The sequence below is a fragment of the Hyposmocoma kahamanoa genome, unplaced genomic scaffold (genome assembly GCF_003589595.1).
Source record: "Hyposmocoma kahamanoa isolate Upper Pololo Valley unplaced genomic scaffold, ASM358959v1 220, whole genome shotgun sequence".
NCBI classification, from domain to species: Eukaryota; Metazoa; Arthropoda; class Insecta; order Lepidoptera; family Cosmopterigidae; genus Hyposmocoma; species Hyposmocoma kahamanoa.
The window spans coordinates 6,712,127-6,728,367 of record NW_020653740.1 but is presented as its reverse complement, the minus strand read 5'-3'; the positions used below and the strand labels follow the sequence as shown (position 1 = coordinate 6,728,367).

The following is a 16,241-nucleotide window of genomic DNA, read 5'->3' as shown; positions in this document are numbered from 1 at the left end:
AAATTTTTTCTCATACTTAATAAAATAATATAAAAACGAAGTCTTCAGTGAAGACATAATAATGCTTGACAAAAAACGAATGTGTTGTTTAACTATTCCTTAGAGCATATAACAACTATTCAGTGGGACGCGCTTAAAAAAGTTTTCCTTTGTCGATGACTACAACTGTCAACTGTCGTCCGTTGAGTTTTAATTTTTGGAGAGAAAATACGAAAATAATTGCTATTTTCTGAGTGAAAGAATGTTTACCGGCGAGAAATAATAATAAGGTTGATGTGTTGAATACATTAATGTATACGATTGACGCCTAATGATGGTGGAAAATCCTATAACATCTACGCCTTTGCCTCGGCAAAGTGTAGGCGGGAGTAGTAGTTCCAGTTCAATTCGGAGACGGTCTTTAATTCCCCAAGTACGAGTACCCAGTTCTAAGGACGAGGTAATTTACCTTTATTTGATTGGAAAAACTTAGCTTAAGCTTAAACATATTAATGTGTTAGTGAAGTAGTTATGAGTTGGTGTAATTCATGCATTTGTCATCTTTAATTATAGTTAACTAACCTAACCCTAACTAAAATAAAAACTAAATTGTTATACATAAATAATGCTATTTATAATTAATATTTAAGCCTGCCATCTTAAGCCACAAAATTTTGTTTTAAGTGATTTTTCACTTTGCTTTATTAATTCATATTTTGACATAATTATAAATAGTGAGATTTTTTCTTAATTTTCTTAGGACGTACATGGTGTTTTAGTGGTTTTTAACATGGGCAAACTTATAATATCATAATAATAACGAAATTTGGAAAAGGGATAAGGTGAAAAAATGAATTGGATATCTTAATTGTCAATGTTTATTGAAGTAGTTGTCATGACATGTAGATACAATCGTGTATTGTATCTATATCAACTTGAGACATGCATTACTCCAAATTATAATATTACAAAATCGTATTTCTATTATTGTTTTCAGGACCGCAATGATGATGATGCTGAACGATCATCCCTACTGGCCTCAGAGCGAGCAGTCGCGACGTCTACACCAAACCTTTCATCACCAAAACGGCCCAGGGAGACCATGTCTTCCTCACCACAGAAAGAACATTTTCAAGGATGTCTGAAGCTCTTTGCTGAAAATGTTTGTACTTTTGTGTTAAAAGAGTAACATACTATGACATAAAATACTGAATAAAATATTACTTCAGGTTCACGCATAACAAATCCTTTTCACATATTTCTTTTTAAATTGCATTAATTAAAGGCATAATATATGAGAAATCACATACAAGCATTATCGACTTCCTTGTAAAATATGTAAAGTTACTTCAGTCACTTGTCTATCGCAATCTATCTTAATCAATTAACTGGCAATATAAAGTTAGTATGAACTGAAATATGTTAAGGTTAGAGGTCAATTTAAAGAATTTTCTTTTTTATTTATTACTTAAATTTACCTACAATTTACCTTACAGAAAATAAACAAAGACAACGCATGGAACCTTCAGCTAATAGATTTCATGTCTTCAATGCTGCGCCGTCATGACGCGCGAATGGAGAACCTACAGACTGCTTCAACTGTTGTTGATGCTTCTGCCAGAATTTACTCCTTCAGGGTTGACGCTGTGCATTTTGATGTCTTGAAGATGGCTGGGGGATTGAGTAAGGCAGCCCAGGTAATTTTCAGTCAGGAGATGCTACAAATGTGAAATAATTTTCGTATGAATATGGCTTCTCAAAGCTATATTAGACAAATCCACAATGTTATTATGAACCCATAGGTATTTAGATATAATACATATATTCAAAATAGAGTCATCTGACCTTATTTCCTACAATATGTTAAAATAATGGTTTAAGTTTAGACCTAGAATCATTTACAACACTCACTGTGTCCTAATGATAAAGAAGTGCGAAGGAAACACTGTGCGCTAAATCTAGTGGTACCTAGGATAGAACTTTGTGTTAGAAGTTATAGCAAGACTGAACATTGTGATAAGCAGTACCAAGTAGCAGATATAGGCATACAAATAGTAGGTGCTAAGAATAGAATTAGGTATCCCGAACAGGAAACACCCACAATGTTGGAACAGTAGCATGGAACTTCATTTATTTATACATTTTTTACACTTTTACAATGTTCTTCAATGTTCCAGTATTTGCAATCTCTATCCATAATTTTCCCTCGTAGACTAAACGAGGCAAGAAAGACGACGACGGGGCGATGCAAGAAGAAGGTGCGGTGGACGGGGAGCATGCGGCTGCGCCGCTTAAAAAGAAGAAAAAGCGCTCCAGGGGAGCTATTGCCAACAACCCTGATACTTTGAATGGAGAGTTTGATGTTAACGATTGCTTAGGTCTGTATGTCACATTATTATTACTAGAATGTCGTGGTAGCCTAATGGATTGTCCTACCGCTTCTTAAGCAGATGGTCATGTATATGTATGGAGCCAACATTGTGTTTTCTTCTTTTCTGAAGAAAAGCTGCATTAAAGCCTATATTCTTGTGTGTTCTAAGAACAATCTGAAGAATATATAATTTACGTACTGTAACTTATGGATCATACCTTGTAGTGCAAAAATTACTTGTAAAAATATATGTTTCATTGTTGCTTGAAAGTGTTTGTTTCCTTTTATGAATCTGGTTTTTATTTTTAGATCCGTTTTTTGAACGGCTTGCCGCCACTACGGGGGACGTGACGTCGTCGAATAGAGCTTTCAACGCCACTCTGCCCGTACATGACAAAACTTTGGGACTTATATTAAGGTTGTATTCTCGAAGCAAAATAATTTCAAAAATCCTTTACTTAATCGAGAATTTAAAAAACAGAAAAAAATTAACATTTTTGAAATGCTAGAAAGCAGTGAACAGAAGATATCTAACTGTAATAATACACACACGTACTGTCACGCCTGCCTCTTTCTGAAGTAGACAGATACTACGGACCTCGACTTTTTACTACAATGTATGTGTTATTTAGAAAAGGTGTAAGCGACATTTCATAGATTGTTCAGGGCAGTATGTTTTTAGTATAAACGACTGTTTTAAAATGTTTACGTCCTATTTTAAAACTTGAACTTAATTACAACCAAAATTAAGGAACCTTTTTCTGTAATATTAAGGCATTTCCTCTAGAAAAGTTATGTTGTAATTTAAAACTTCTACCAATTTTTTTTTTAGAACTGACAACCAATTCTTAGAGTCTATAAAGGAAAATATACCAGAAGACATAGAGCTAACTGATCGCATTGCATTGGCTACCAAGTTGTTGCCAGTTTTCAATGATACCGACCAGATATGTGAACCGTTTACTGGCTTCTCTATTAGCAACTGGGATCCAGAGACTGAGGACACGTATGTATTAAACTCAATTCTTACTACTACAGTATTTTAATTATATTATTACCATCATAAAGCTATTATAAATCCCAGATCACCTCTAAGTTCCTGCGGCATTGGCGGGATGGCATGACAAGGAATCCTTCAACATTCCCACGCATCGTACTCGCGTTTAGCCTCTATTCGGATCTGTCGTAGCATTTCGAAGCAGTAGAGCTCCTTGTTGTAATGGCATTGAAATAATAGAAAGTCACATAGTGGAGAAATGCATCAGCAAAAGAATATACATAATATATATACATAATATTATTGTAAAAATAGGCATATAGATGAATCTCTAAATTTATATCTATGAGCACGCAAAACCAGTATCATCTTCTACATCTAGTACCAGGTGGTCGCATAAGGCCGCATAAGCGCTGGGGTGGACGGATTTATTAAAGGCTTTGTGTTATTTATACAGAGATGCCCGTGTGAACAACTGGGTTGAAGAAAATAGACTAAACCTGTCGCAGCAAGCGCTCGCGTTCGACGTCAACGCTGAGGTCGAACCTATTCCACAGGATGAGGAGCATAACGATCTGTTCGGTGAGGGGTCTTTTTCGAGTGGTTGAAATTTGGTTTCTAAGCATAACCAATGTGAACTTCTGTTTAAATATAGTCATATAAGATTTGATTAAGCTTTGAAATGTATCGGTTATGGCTCGTTTACACTAGGTCGACAGGTTGCCTACGCTGGTTACTCAGTGTAAACACTGAGACATCTGACCCTGCCGAAGTCAGTCAAGTCGATTATGTGTAATCATTGTCGACTCGGTCGCCTTCGGCAAGCCGCATTCGATCAAACAAGTTTCAATATGACGGCGGTCGCATTCCAGCACGATGCGCGCGGAGTTGACTCAATGTAAACTAGTTGATTGCACCGCCTTCGGCAAGCGAAGTAGCCTGGCGAAAGACGACTCTGTGTAAACACGCCGTTAGATTATAAACGACCGACTAGAATTCATTTTCATTTCTTTGTGTTAATAAGACCTCATGAATAGTTTCATCGTTCCATCCATTCGTTACAAATTTCTCAAGCAATGACTTTGTGGTCCTACTTTCTGCATTTTCGAACAATGAATTCAAAGCAAACTGCAATATTAGACATCACATGCGTTGCTCTGATCCCAAACTAAGTAGCTAAAGCACTTGTCTTATGGAAATCGGAAACAACGACAATACCACAAACGCCCAGACCCGTGACAATATAGAAAAGTTGTTTTCTACATTTACTCGGCCGGGGATTGAACCCGGGACCTCAGAGATGGCGACACCATGAAAACCGGTGTGCAAGCCACTCGACCACAGAGGCCGTCAAAAATTCGAGATTCTTCAAAAAAAATTCGAGGTGTTTACTAAGTTCTCCAAAAAAGAAGCGAGTATATTGCAGCGGAATAAGGTTTACTTTCGTTTCTTGCACAAAAAAATGATTAAAATAAGGTACTTTTCCACAATTTTCGATGTTTTGCGCGAGATAATTGACACGACCATAACGTACAAAGCGAAAATGGCGAACTGAGCTCGAAGTTTGCAGTACTCCGCGAGCTGTTGGCACACGTATCACGCAAACTAAGCACTTCTTCTGTATTTATTCTTATTTTCATTTCATTGTGTTAATAAGGCCCCATGAATGGTTCCTATCTTATTGATCGTCATCAATAAGAGGAAACGGCCACGAGCAAGTACATGTACAAATATATCCACACATGTACATGGGTTGCGCGTGTTTACACACGGTGCAGCGTTACCGTGTACACGGGCCTTAAAACACTTAATTACCTTGTCGCACTGCATCCGCTTCTTATTCGTCCCGAATTGGAGACTATACAAATAGAACACTCGGACACACTTCGAATGTCGCTTGTACCTACATCTAAAGATAAAATGATCCCTGTGACATTTTGGACTTCTTTCCTCGGACTTGGAACTGGGGGTCTACTCTCGATCTCCGTCCGACAGCCGTCCGAAACAGTTACTTTCAAATAAGTAATATTCGACAAAATTAAAAGACAAGTATCAAGTATGAAGCTTCATTCGCATCACGCGTCTTTTCATTTGGTCAAGTATTGCTTATTTGGCAGTAATTGTTTCGGACGGAGATCGAGAGTAGACCCCCAGATACGAATCGGACGTAGTGCGTAAGCGCTCTAAATTCCCATCTATTTACATAGAGAGACATTCCTCAGAATGGCGAATCACAAATTCACAAGAAACTTTTTCTGTCTCAACAGAATCGAAAATCGCAATTCCATGTGGGCGATAATTGCCACGCCGTTGATTATCGAATGTCGCCGTGTAAACATAATCAATGACCGAAATCGCTTGGCCAATCTCGCACTCGACTGATTTGTACGATACTAATGTGAACTTGAAAAAATGTCATACGAGAATGTGTTTATACAATCGGAGAACTCGTAAGCAAAAATCTCACCATGTATTTCGCCATATAAACAGTCGCTGTAGGCGATAAGTTACTTGCGAATCTCGTATGACATAATCGTAGATGAGATTTTAGTTCTTGCATGTATGTAAACATTATGCTACCATAATCTTAATGACGATTATTGCTTGCGACAATAGTGTATTATTTCTCGCCACGAAGCGTGCGATAAACTCTCTCCATCTAAATGGCCCGTTATGATTAATTATATAATCTAGTAGCAATAGAGCTCCTTGTGAAAGAGTTCGCCTAGGGTAGTACTGCCACCTTACCTATTTCTACCGCCAAGCAGTAATCTCAGCATTACTGTGTTCCGGTTTTGAAGGGTAAGTAAGGGTGCTGGTGAATTATAGGCACATGTTACTTGTCAACTTATGTCTGTCTTACAGTAGCGAGGTGTGAAAATTGTCTAGTAAAGCCAGAGCAAAACAAAGAACTTGCCTTAACTAACTTATTGGCACACAAGATACTAGTACAATTTATTTCACTGATTAATTATTCTACATGTAAAATTAAGCACAAAATGTAGTAAATTATTTTAAAATATTTATGATACTTGATGATACGTGGGAAATTTTAGGCCAGTCAATGGGAATCGAGTTCTATGGACGCCTCGCCACTGCTGTGTTATTAGTGGCACTGCAACTATGGACAGGCGTGTCGCTTACCATCAGGCGCACGACTTGTTCGTCCCGTCAGCGTCACTTGATATTATGAAAACAAAAATATTAATAAAATGTATTTTATACGACAACGTAGAGGACGAGCCCCTAGGCGGTATCGAGAGCGATGAAGAAGCGGACGTGGCCGTAGCGGCGTGCGTGGCCCGTCTTCCGCCGGCACCCGTAGCACGGCTGACAGACATGCGCCCGGCGGGGGCGCAAGACACGAGACTCGAGTACTCCTACTGCGGCGCCATCGTGGCCGCCTGGGCTGGCCCCTCGCATTGGCGCTTGAAAAACAATAGAGGTGAGTTTTGTTTTCTGCAACCTGTGTATTATACCATACGATGACTTCGTAAACACTTAGCACTCTAAGCTAGGAATGCATTTATGAAGATCGATTCATTTGAATACAATCTAAGCGATTCTTTTAATCGATTCATTTGATTGCTATTTTTAAGCGAATCGATTCAATATTAAGGCGATTCGAGTCGTCTAGATCGTATTCATAATTTATACTAAAGTCGTATTAAAGATTTCGTCAAGTACAGAAACGGAAGATGAAAAAAAGAAGGTAACCTATCACAAACTCGAATTTATTTTCTCCGAAATAACGTTTATTCGAATTTTCATTACACCGAAAACCGAACTATAACGAAACTGTTGTTCTTTCAGAAAATGTTGGATGTTTATCGCAAAAACATGATTAGGTTCGGTTAAGTTAGGTTTAAAAGAAAAAACATTTTACTCTCAAAATTACTTTCGACGTTTATGAAAATTCGAACAAACGAAAAATTTTCTGAAAAATGTCATTTCGGAATTCTGATAGGTAACCAGAAAAGGCCCATGCCTTGGACATTAAATTATATGATATTATTATTGAATAGTTTAGTTAGATGTAATGGATTGGTATCTGTGAAAAGCAAAAAAAAGTATTTTCATATTATGGCAATGAAATCATGTAATAAAGGTGTGTAATTAAATTATTACAAATTTTGAAACAATTTTTGTAAGATCGATTGAAGAGCGTACGATCCGATCCGTGGATCGATTTAGAGTCATATGATCCATTACGACCCAGAAATCGATTCGCAGCAAAAACTCGTGCATCCCTACTCTAGGCGCTAGATGAGAACGTCCTGCAGGCTTAGCATGAAGGGAAATGGACAAAACTTAAGCGCGTCGATATCTCTCTCTTCTCTACCGATTATGTCTCACCTCCGAGCACGACGTAACAGGAAGAGAAACTCTCTACCGTAGACAAAGTTTTCTCTGCTCATACTTTCTGTCTTCTGCCCCAAACGTAGTAGAGATATTTCACTACGACAATCTGTGAAAAGTATACAAAATTTAGCTGTCGTGCTATGGTTGGAGGGAAATTGTCTTCATTTGACATTTGTATGCGCGACATTAACTCATGGCGCTTATTCTGGCGTCTGTAGTCATAACTCGCAGTGACGTCATTTTCGAGGGAAAATTGACAGTTCGAAGAAGAGATAAGTTTTGTCTTCGGGCTCATGCTAGGCCTGCTGGGTACGGTTGGCTTTAGGAACACATCATATCACATACTGTCGTCGGCTAAATTCGTAAACCGCATAACTGCCTTTAATGTGAACGTTTGAGTAGACACAAAAAACAGAATTACTAGAAATAATTATATGACAACAACAAAAAACAAATTTATTTTATACCTAAAAGCGGATCTACAAATTATATTTTAAGCTATAATGGCCTGGCTTCGACTGAAAATTACTTGAACACAAGAGTAATGGAGTAGCCTTTATCGTAAATATTAATTAATTTTTATATATATTATTATGTCGAATTTTGCACAAATTCACTTAAAGAAATAATAAAGAGTTAGGCTGATACATACATACAAATATTACTATAAATATGAAAATAAGCGTGTACTATAAGAAATGCACCGATATTCCAACTAAACGTAAACTCAAATATCCGTAATTCCGAAAACCGATTTATAATAAAACCGTTACGCTTTCGAGTAATTTTGATGCTTTTCACAAAGACAAAATTAGCTTTTGTTTTGTAATCAACCTAAAAATACATTTGACATTGTTAAAATTCGAGCTAACGTTATTTCGAGCAAATGTATTTTCTGACTTCTGATAGGTATGACGTTTAATAAAAAATCAATTTAAAAATTAGATTAAAATCAAAGAGACTCTATGGTTTCTTTGTTCTAAATATATCAATCGCTTGGGGTTCGAACAATTGAAAATGACTAAGAAGTTTATATAAGCTTCTTCAAATTGACGTAATGGATCTCTTTGCATCTTTTGCGCATGCAATGTGTAGAAAAAGGACAGTTAGCTATTTGATTATTTTGTGTGCTGTTGTAATTTATATTTACGATTCATGTATGTAAATTAAATACAAAATGCAAATATGTACAAAATAACACTTAAATGAGAACTATGATAACACAATATATTTGTTTAGTGAAAATATGATGCAAAATTATGTTTTTACACTTTACTGCAGTAATTTTTACAAGTTATTATTATCATATAATAATAATAATATTTTAATATTAGTTTTAATTATTATTATTAGTTTTAATATTAAAGTTATTTAATATTATTATTATACAGTTTAAAATAAATACAATAATAATAAAATTTATTTATTGAGACAACTGAGATCCAATCAAATGTTAGTAGGTACAGACTTGAAACTATATTAGTACTTATATTTTGCCAGGGACTTTGTATTATTATTAAGTGCCGCATAATTGGGCACTCATTCCTGTCAGGAACTGTCTTCAGGAGGCTATTGGGGCTGTCACGTATTCTCTTCAGTAGCGACGCCGACTTTTTACGTACAACAGCCGTAAAACTATCTACGCGCACGTCAGTGAACAAGGCTGAGGCACTGCAGAAACGTGTCAGCCCCAACAGCGTCTTGAAGGCGTTGTTGTATTGCACGCACAGAGCATTCCGAGAGCATTGAGTGTAGCTCCTCCACAGAGCGCTAGCGTACTTTGGTGTGCAGTAAGCTTTAAACAATGTTATCTTAACTGCAGCCGTACATCTGGCGAACCTGCGGGCAAGCATGTTTGCTCTCAACGAGAGTGCTCTCCGTTCGCGCTGTATATTCAGGTCATCCTTGAGGTCATCGGTAACATAGTGTCCCAAGTATTTAAAGTGGCTAACCCTTTTTAACGGAGAATCATTAAGTAATACAGGAAGTGCACGCATAGGACTCTTCCTACGGCGGCTCCAAAGATTCTAAACTCCGACTTTTTAACATTATATAACAAGCCATGGGATGTTGCATATGACTCACATACTCCAATTAGTTTTCTCAATGCACTGATCGATGGCGCCAGCAGCACCATATCATCGGCATAGCTAATGTTGTTTAAACAAATTCGTCAACAAAGCAGCCCACATGCGTGCTGCTGAGTTCACCTATCAGTGCATTGACGTACAAATTGAATAATCTAGGAGATGTTAGTCCACCCTGCCTAACCCCACATTCCAAGTTATACGGCTCCGAAAATTTGTCCGCCCACCTTACAACGTTCGTTTGATTCCGGTACCAACAACTAAAAACGTTCGTTAGCTCCACAGGCATACCCGTGGCACTTAGTTTATACCACAGGATGTCGTAGGAGACCAAATCAAAGGCATTGGACAGGTCCAAGAAACACGCGTATACTGATGTCTTTTTATTAGTATAGTATCCGACAGCATGCTTCAATGTCACAATAGCAGTTTCAGTGGATAAGCCTGTCTGAAAACCAAACTGCGATTCGTGCACTTGCAAATGTTTTTCTAAGTGTGAATTGAGCACACTGTCAAATATCTTGGACATTATAGTAGCAAGAGAGATTGGCCTATAGTTAGACCTGTCGGACATGTCACCTGTCCTGTTCTTAGCTATTGGTACCACAATCGTTCTCATTAAGTCGAATGACAAATATGAATGTCCCAAACACAAATTAAACAGCAATGCAAGGATCCTGGGTACATGGAAGCCTGCGTAAATTAAGTGCTCAACGCTGAGACCGTCGTGTCCCGGTGATTTTCATTTCTTTATTGAAAGTAAAGCAACACGGACGTCACTTGCTTTAATTAAGGTTGGCACCGATCCACGACCGGACTCCGCGCCGAACACGGATCGAGAGAGCCCCAGAGGTGACTTAACAGTAAAATGCTGTCTGAAAAGATTTGCAATTCCCCGCTCATCAGTCACATCGCCAACGTTCACGGGGAGGCCTTTAGGTCCGCTTAATTTGTTGGCTGACTTCCAGAAATTACGGAAATCAGACTTAGAGTGATGTGACGCAAGTTTATCCATTTTAATTTGGTCTTGGTCATTTTGACACTTAAGTGAAGCAGGCTTAAGTGAAGCCTGCCTTTAAAAATACGTTTGGCTTGAACCATATCGTCATAGACTAGTCCAGACCAAGGACAACCGTACCACTCCCTCTTCATAAACTTGGCCTTGGCATTATATGGTACTGCATGATTGACAACCGCGCTGTCAGTCGAACAAACTAAGACTGTTGCGCGATTGACGATCTGTGTGCGATTTTAACGCCTTATAGGTGCGGACACTTTTTAGTGCGAACCCGACGTCCATTTATTGGTAGGTCAATGAATTTTCTTTCTTTTTTTTGTTGGAAAGAGGGTACCTTAGAAGTGGTTCCATTTAAATTTGAAGAAAATATTTCACCTCAAAGGGTGGCAAACTAGGGGATGAATTCAGTTTCGCGCACTTTCCGGTGACCGATTTCAATAAAACTTGGCAAATAGTTGTAATTTAACGAACTTTTGAGGTCAGTTTTTTTTATAAAAAAGTTATAATTATTTAATTGTTGTTTGTTTAATGGAAGACTTCAGTGGTTCAATGATTTGCATTGTAATCAGTAGTTGAAGAAGTTCCGGATTCGATTCCCGGTAGGACCAATTACGGGAATGTGCTTTTTAAAATAGGTTCTGCTCGGAGTGTACTGGGTAGTGCCTCTGAAGATGATTTTGTCATGACGCTCATAATACAGGGGATTACCGGGTTTGAGTCCATGTAACTGAATTGGTTGTCTAGGACATTATTATTACAATATTAATTAAAACCATCAAACTTATATTGAATATCAAATCATTATTTTTATTCCCAGCATCAAAAATGTCCGAACGCACCCAATCAACAGCAGGCCGCCTAACAGAAGACGGCACGAATAAGAAACCACCACGCACGAAGCGACAACTTGACTTTCTGAACGCTGGGATGGCGTTTGACTCCTGCGCAGAGCCTAGTGGCGATTACGAACCTGCGCAACCCGCCAAGATCATGATCAGTCGGAAAACGTTGGCTACTGGACATACGTGGAATGAGGCGAACTTTAAGACGCCTATTGATAGGTGAGACCTTAAGGCCCAATTTACAGTGCCGCGAATTTTAGTAACCATAGCATAATGAACTTAATGTCAACTGAGTAACGTACAAACTAGATCATCTACAACCCATTTATGCCCGCCTTCCACTACGAAAGGGTTTCACTGAATATAGGTATTCGCCTTCCATTGCCAACGGGCTAAGCAGAGTGAGCCAAGGGGGAAATTAAATGGGTTAGATGAGCGAGTTCTTTGCCTTCCATAGCGAGCGGGCTTACCGGAGTGAGCTGGCCGGTGGTAAAAATCAGTTTCAGTTTTTGTTTTGTGTAAATAAAATCACTTTTAATGTTTTAAGACATAGTAAACGCTATGAATTTAATATCATCCCATTTTCTGCATCCTCTCTAATTAATAATGTAGGGAAAAAAGGGGGAATAATGTAGGAAAGTTCTAATGTTAAAATATCACAAATTGCTTTCCTTCTAAGCACGTTAAGTCCCTATGTATTGCCATTGCGGAGTCCTTTCAAAACTAGTGCGGCGCACAATGACACAGCGGACCTATCTTAACTCGCCGTAATGGAAGCACTTCTAGGAAATTTACCGTTGCGAATCATGGAACCTCGCTCAACTCTGCGAGCTCTTTCGTAACTCATTCAAGTCGCTCAACCCACTCCGCTCATTCGTTTGCGTTGGAAGCACTTCTATAAAGTTTACCGTTGTGAATCAAATGGAGTCCGTACGGAGCCCGCTCCGCTCACAGTGGAAGGCGGGCATTAAACAGATCGCGTCTCTGGAATTTTCGCAGCTACCGTATCGTATCTTTAGTCTGTCTGAATGTTACAACGTTCTAATGATTACTACTAATATTGTCTTTATTATTCTAATGACCCGTTTACACGGGGCCAATTGACGAACATTCCACAAAGCCAAACCATTAAACTCGTCTAGTTCGAAATTCGCAACGTCCATCAACATTACAGCCAGTATTGCTATGTTTCTTTACTAAACGTCAAGGCAAACTAGTGAACTGGCTCAGAATGCACGTACACACAAAGCCATTATATGAGCCAATTCAATGCACGTGTGGCGAGGGAAGGTATTGGGCGGAAAAATTTGAAATCGTTCTAATTTAGTGGATTGTCTTTATCACTAGTCTGGAGACACTCCATAATGGATTGGCTTAATGGAATGCCTCGTCGATTGGCCCCGTATAAATGGTCCTTGGCAGTTAACCTACTAGCATCGAAATCAATTTCTACTTATATACATTTTAATAACGACAAGCGAATTTGATTATCTATATTAAATTTAAATGAAAAGCTTTATAAATATATCCCCTCTTTGTATTTTTAATATACATAATTCGAAATGTAGTGCATGTATGTATGAATTTACAAAAATTAACAATTCAAATGAACCTTTGCCGTTGGACCAATAATGGGGCGATGATGGTTGAAATGAAGCAATTTCAGCTACTTATTGCATAAACGTGACTATCATGCTATGTGACTATCGACTAGTTGTTAAAATGTTTATCGACTGCAATCACTACCTGCTCGCAAGCGGGTAACACTTTTGCGCAATGAACCGTCATTTTACTCCATCTTCAAAAAAAGATAGACTACAGTTTGTACGTTACACATTGGACATAAAGTTCATACTGCTATGTAAAAGTTCGCTTCCAATTTAAATTGAGCTTATATCAAACTACCTTCGACATTTAATAAAGTTTAATCTCATAAGAATTTACAATTCACTTAAATGAGATCTGAGGGACTATGAGTATATTAATAATAAATGCTGTTTTTCCAACAAATAATATTGCTTATCATACAAATAATAGAATTAAGCTAGTATAAAAACACACATCCAACTATTACAATATCTCGTTTTAATAAAACAATATGACAGAGTCTAATTATAATAGTGTAGTGTATAATGTAATAGGTAAGACGGAATGCTTTTTTCTCGCTCTGTTTTTCGCATCGTTTAACGCCAATGAACGCCGAAATTATTTAAATCGCTCCATATCCGTGGGCGACATTGTCATATGGTGAGGGTAATTGAATATTTTTTAATTACTCGTGTTTACAGTTACCCCATCTATTTCACTAATTTGTACAGAACACGACTACGGCACTATACTGTCCTGAAACTTTTGTAACAGGGGTCTGGACGAGTCACATTTCCGTAAGCTGTTCCTCCGACGCAACGTGCTGATGCTACGCAAACGCGACTTGGAGCAAAGCAAACCCGAACTTCCCGCCGCGCCTGAACCGCTCGCCGTTGAGGAGATACGCGACTACGATTACAATAACGAGAATGATGCATCGTATTGCGTTAACAACGCTGCAGTAAGTCATTATTACGTTCGATTGAAATAAGTACTTATTCTAAACTTTACATCGAAATTTTTGTTATTAATAAATAATATACATAGAGCGTGAATTTAATCGTACACGCACACATACACAATCACGCACATACTTGCACGAGTACACACACGCACGAACGCACGCACGCGCGCTCACACACACACACACACACACACACACACACACACACAACCCATTAATAAAGAAACATCAAATGTGTGCTGTAGCAACAAAAGTGTGGGTATATAGTGCTTTTGTGTTATACATATACTCGTGTAGCGTTTTGGGTTTACTGTTTCCATTTAAAGTTATCCTGTGAAATAACTGCACATATTTTACCTTCATGTTACCTTCGCGTAACATGGAAGAGATAATTATATAGCAATAAGCTCAGTGTGTTTCTGTATTTTATGTGCTATGAAGATTGTATTGTATTGTAACACTACAGGACGTAGACGAATGGGGCAACGAAGACGCTACTGCTGCAGGAGAGCTGCATGATCAAATTAAAGCAGCCGAGCCAGAGGAAATCGGGGACATGATCGAACCTCCAACGAAGGTAACATTAAATTTTGTTTACATGAGTTTAAAACTTTGAACTGTACAATGAACGAGACTTACGTAGCCATGAATTTTTGACAGCCAGCGCCCAAGGGCGTTTAGTTCTGATTACTTATCCATATTAAAGAAAATAAAAGTTACGCAACAAAGCCTCGCTTTCATGTTCGGCATACTCCTGAATATGAAATTTAATTTCTCCAATCGACAACACGAATATTGACGAAAATTCCAAGTAAACACGTGTATTATTTGTTTCAGATTGCTAAAATCTTTATACCTTACGCGATGCGTGCGAAAAAGGTAGACATGAAGCAATTAAAACACTACACATGGAAAATGCTTATAGAAAATACACCCGAAGGCGAAAAAGAAGACATTACGCCAACAACATTCTTCAACGTTTATTCACGTTTACCGAATAAACTTTCAAGTAATATGCGTGAGTCTCTCAGTGTGCCTTTAGCCTTATTATCGGTGTTACATTTGGCTAACGAAAAAGGTTTAGTTTTGGAGAAAAGGGAGGATCTCAAAGACATTGGTATTGTTGGTCTTATAAAATAAGAATAGTTTTAATTATAATGTATGACCAGTAGGCTGGCGTAATTAATTTTTTATATGGTGTGACTTTTAACCCTTGTAAAGATATGATACTTTTAAAAGAATCCTTACCACTTTGTTAAGATGCAGATATTTTCATTCAACCTTCATTATAGTCCTGCATAGTACAGGTCAATCAGAATCACGGCACAAAAATAGAAAGAAAATATCGATTTCATATGGTAATCTATATTTGATGTGTCAGTTTGAATATTTTCTTGTAATTATATAATAACTTGACGCGACGCGACGGTGTGCAGTGGACCCTGGATAAGGAGGCTCCGTTCGATTATCGGTAGGATCGAGTTGGGAAAATTGTTTCTGATCCGGGTGTACTCGGTAAAGCCTCGCAGGGAATTTTGTTGTACTGGTATTAACATTACAGGGTATGCCATAATTTGAGACCAGGCAATTGATTTGGTAGTCTGGCAATAGTTTTTAATTTCCCGATGTCAAGATCAATTTCTCCATTTGCTATGAGATTCTGGATTGACGTGAGGGCATGATGCTTATATGATGGAACAACAAACAAACACTTTATAGAAATTTATGCCCTATTTTGTAAACTTTGTTTCCGTGACTTTAATGTTTTATCGTGACCAGTATCAACATTCTTTGTGAATATTTATATTGACACGCCTGGCGTGTCCATCTTTCAAAGTGACCTTGCTGTATGAAAAGTGACGAATAACTTTCGTAACTTTTCCCTGAACCTTGTAATTGATAGCAGTCTTAAAGTAAAAAAAGAAATTCGAAGAGGATCCCTCGCTGTTACAATAGAATGCTGTGCATAAAAAATGTACATAATGAATTTGATAACAATCTTCATATTTGTTGATGATTTCGCGTCCATAACAT

At 37.9% G+C, this 16,241-nt stretch overlaps 1 protein-coding gene across 1 annotated transcript; it reads left to right on the top strand.

Moving 5' to 3' along the window:
* The first annotated feature begins 187 nt into the window (after positions 1 to 187).
* LOC113227895 (condensin complex subunit 2) lies at positions 188 to 16,220 on the top strand. The gene is made up of 12 exons (XM_026460980.1): positions 188 to 439; positions 977 to 1,141; positions 1,476 to 1,676; positions 2,192 to 2,357; positions 2,660 to 2,768; positions 3,183 to 3,356; positions 3,805 to 3,929; positions 6,583 to 6,792; positions 11,632 to 11,875; positions 14,018 to 14,204; positions 14,674 to 14,784; positions 15,045 to 16,220. The coding sequence occupies exons 1-12, from the start codon at positions 311 to 313 to the stop codon at positions 15,345 to 15,347; spliced, it is 2,124 nt and encodes a 707-aa protein (XP_026316765.1). The 5' UTR covers positions 188 to 310; the 3' UTR covers positions 15,348 to 16,220.
* Positions 16,221 to 16,241: the final 21 nt, after the last annotated feature.

Excerpts from the sequence above, each read along its gene's own strand:
- LOC113227895 (XM_026460980.1), top strand. The coding sequence starts at position 311 with ATGATGGTGGAAAATCCTATAACATCTACGCCTTTGCCTCGGCAAAGT. Across the intron at positions 3,930-6,582 it reads GGAGCATAACGATCTGTTCG|AGGACGAGCCCCTAGGCGGT; the intron begins GTGAGGGGTCTT and ends ACGACAACGTAG. Across the intron at positions 14,785-15,044 it reads TGATCGAACCTCCAACGAAG|ATTGCTAAAATCTTTATACC; the intron begins GTAACATTAAAT and ends TATTTGTTTCAG.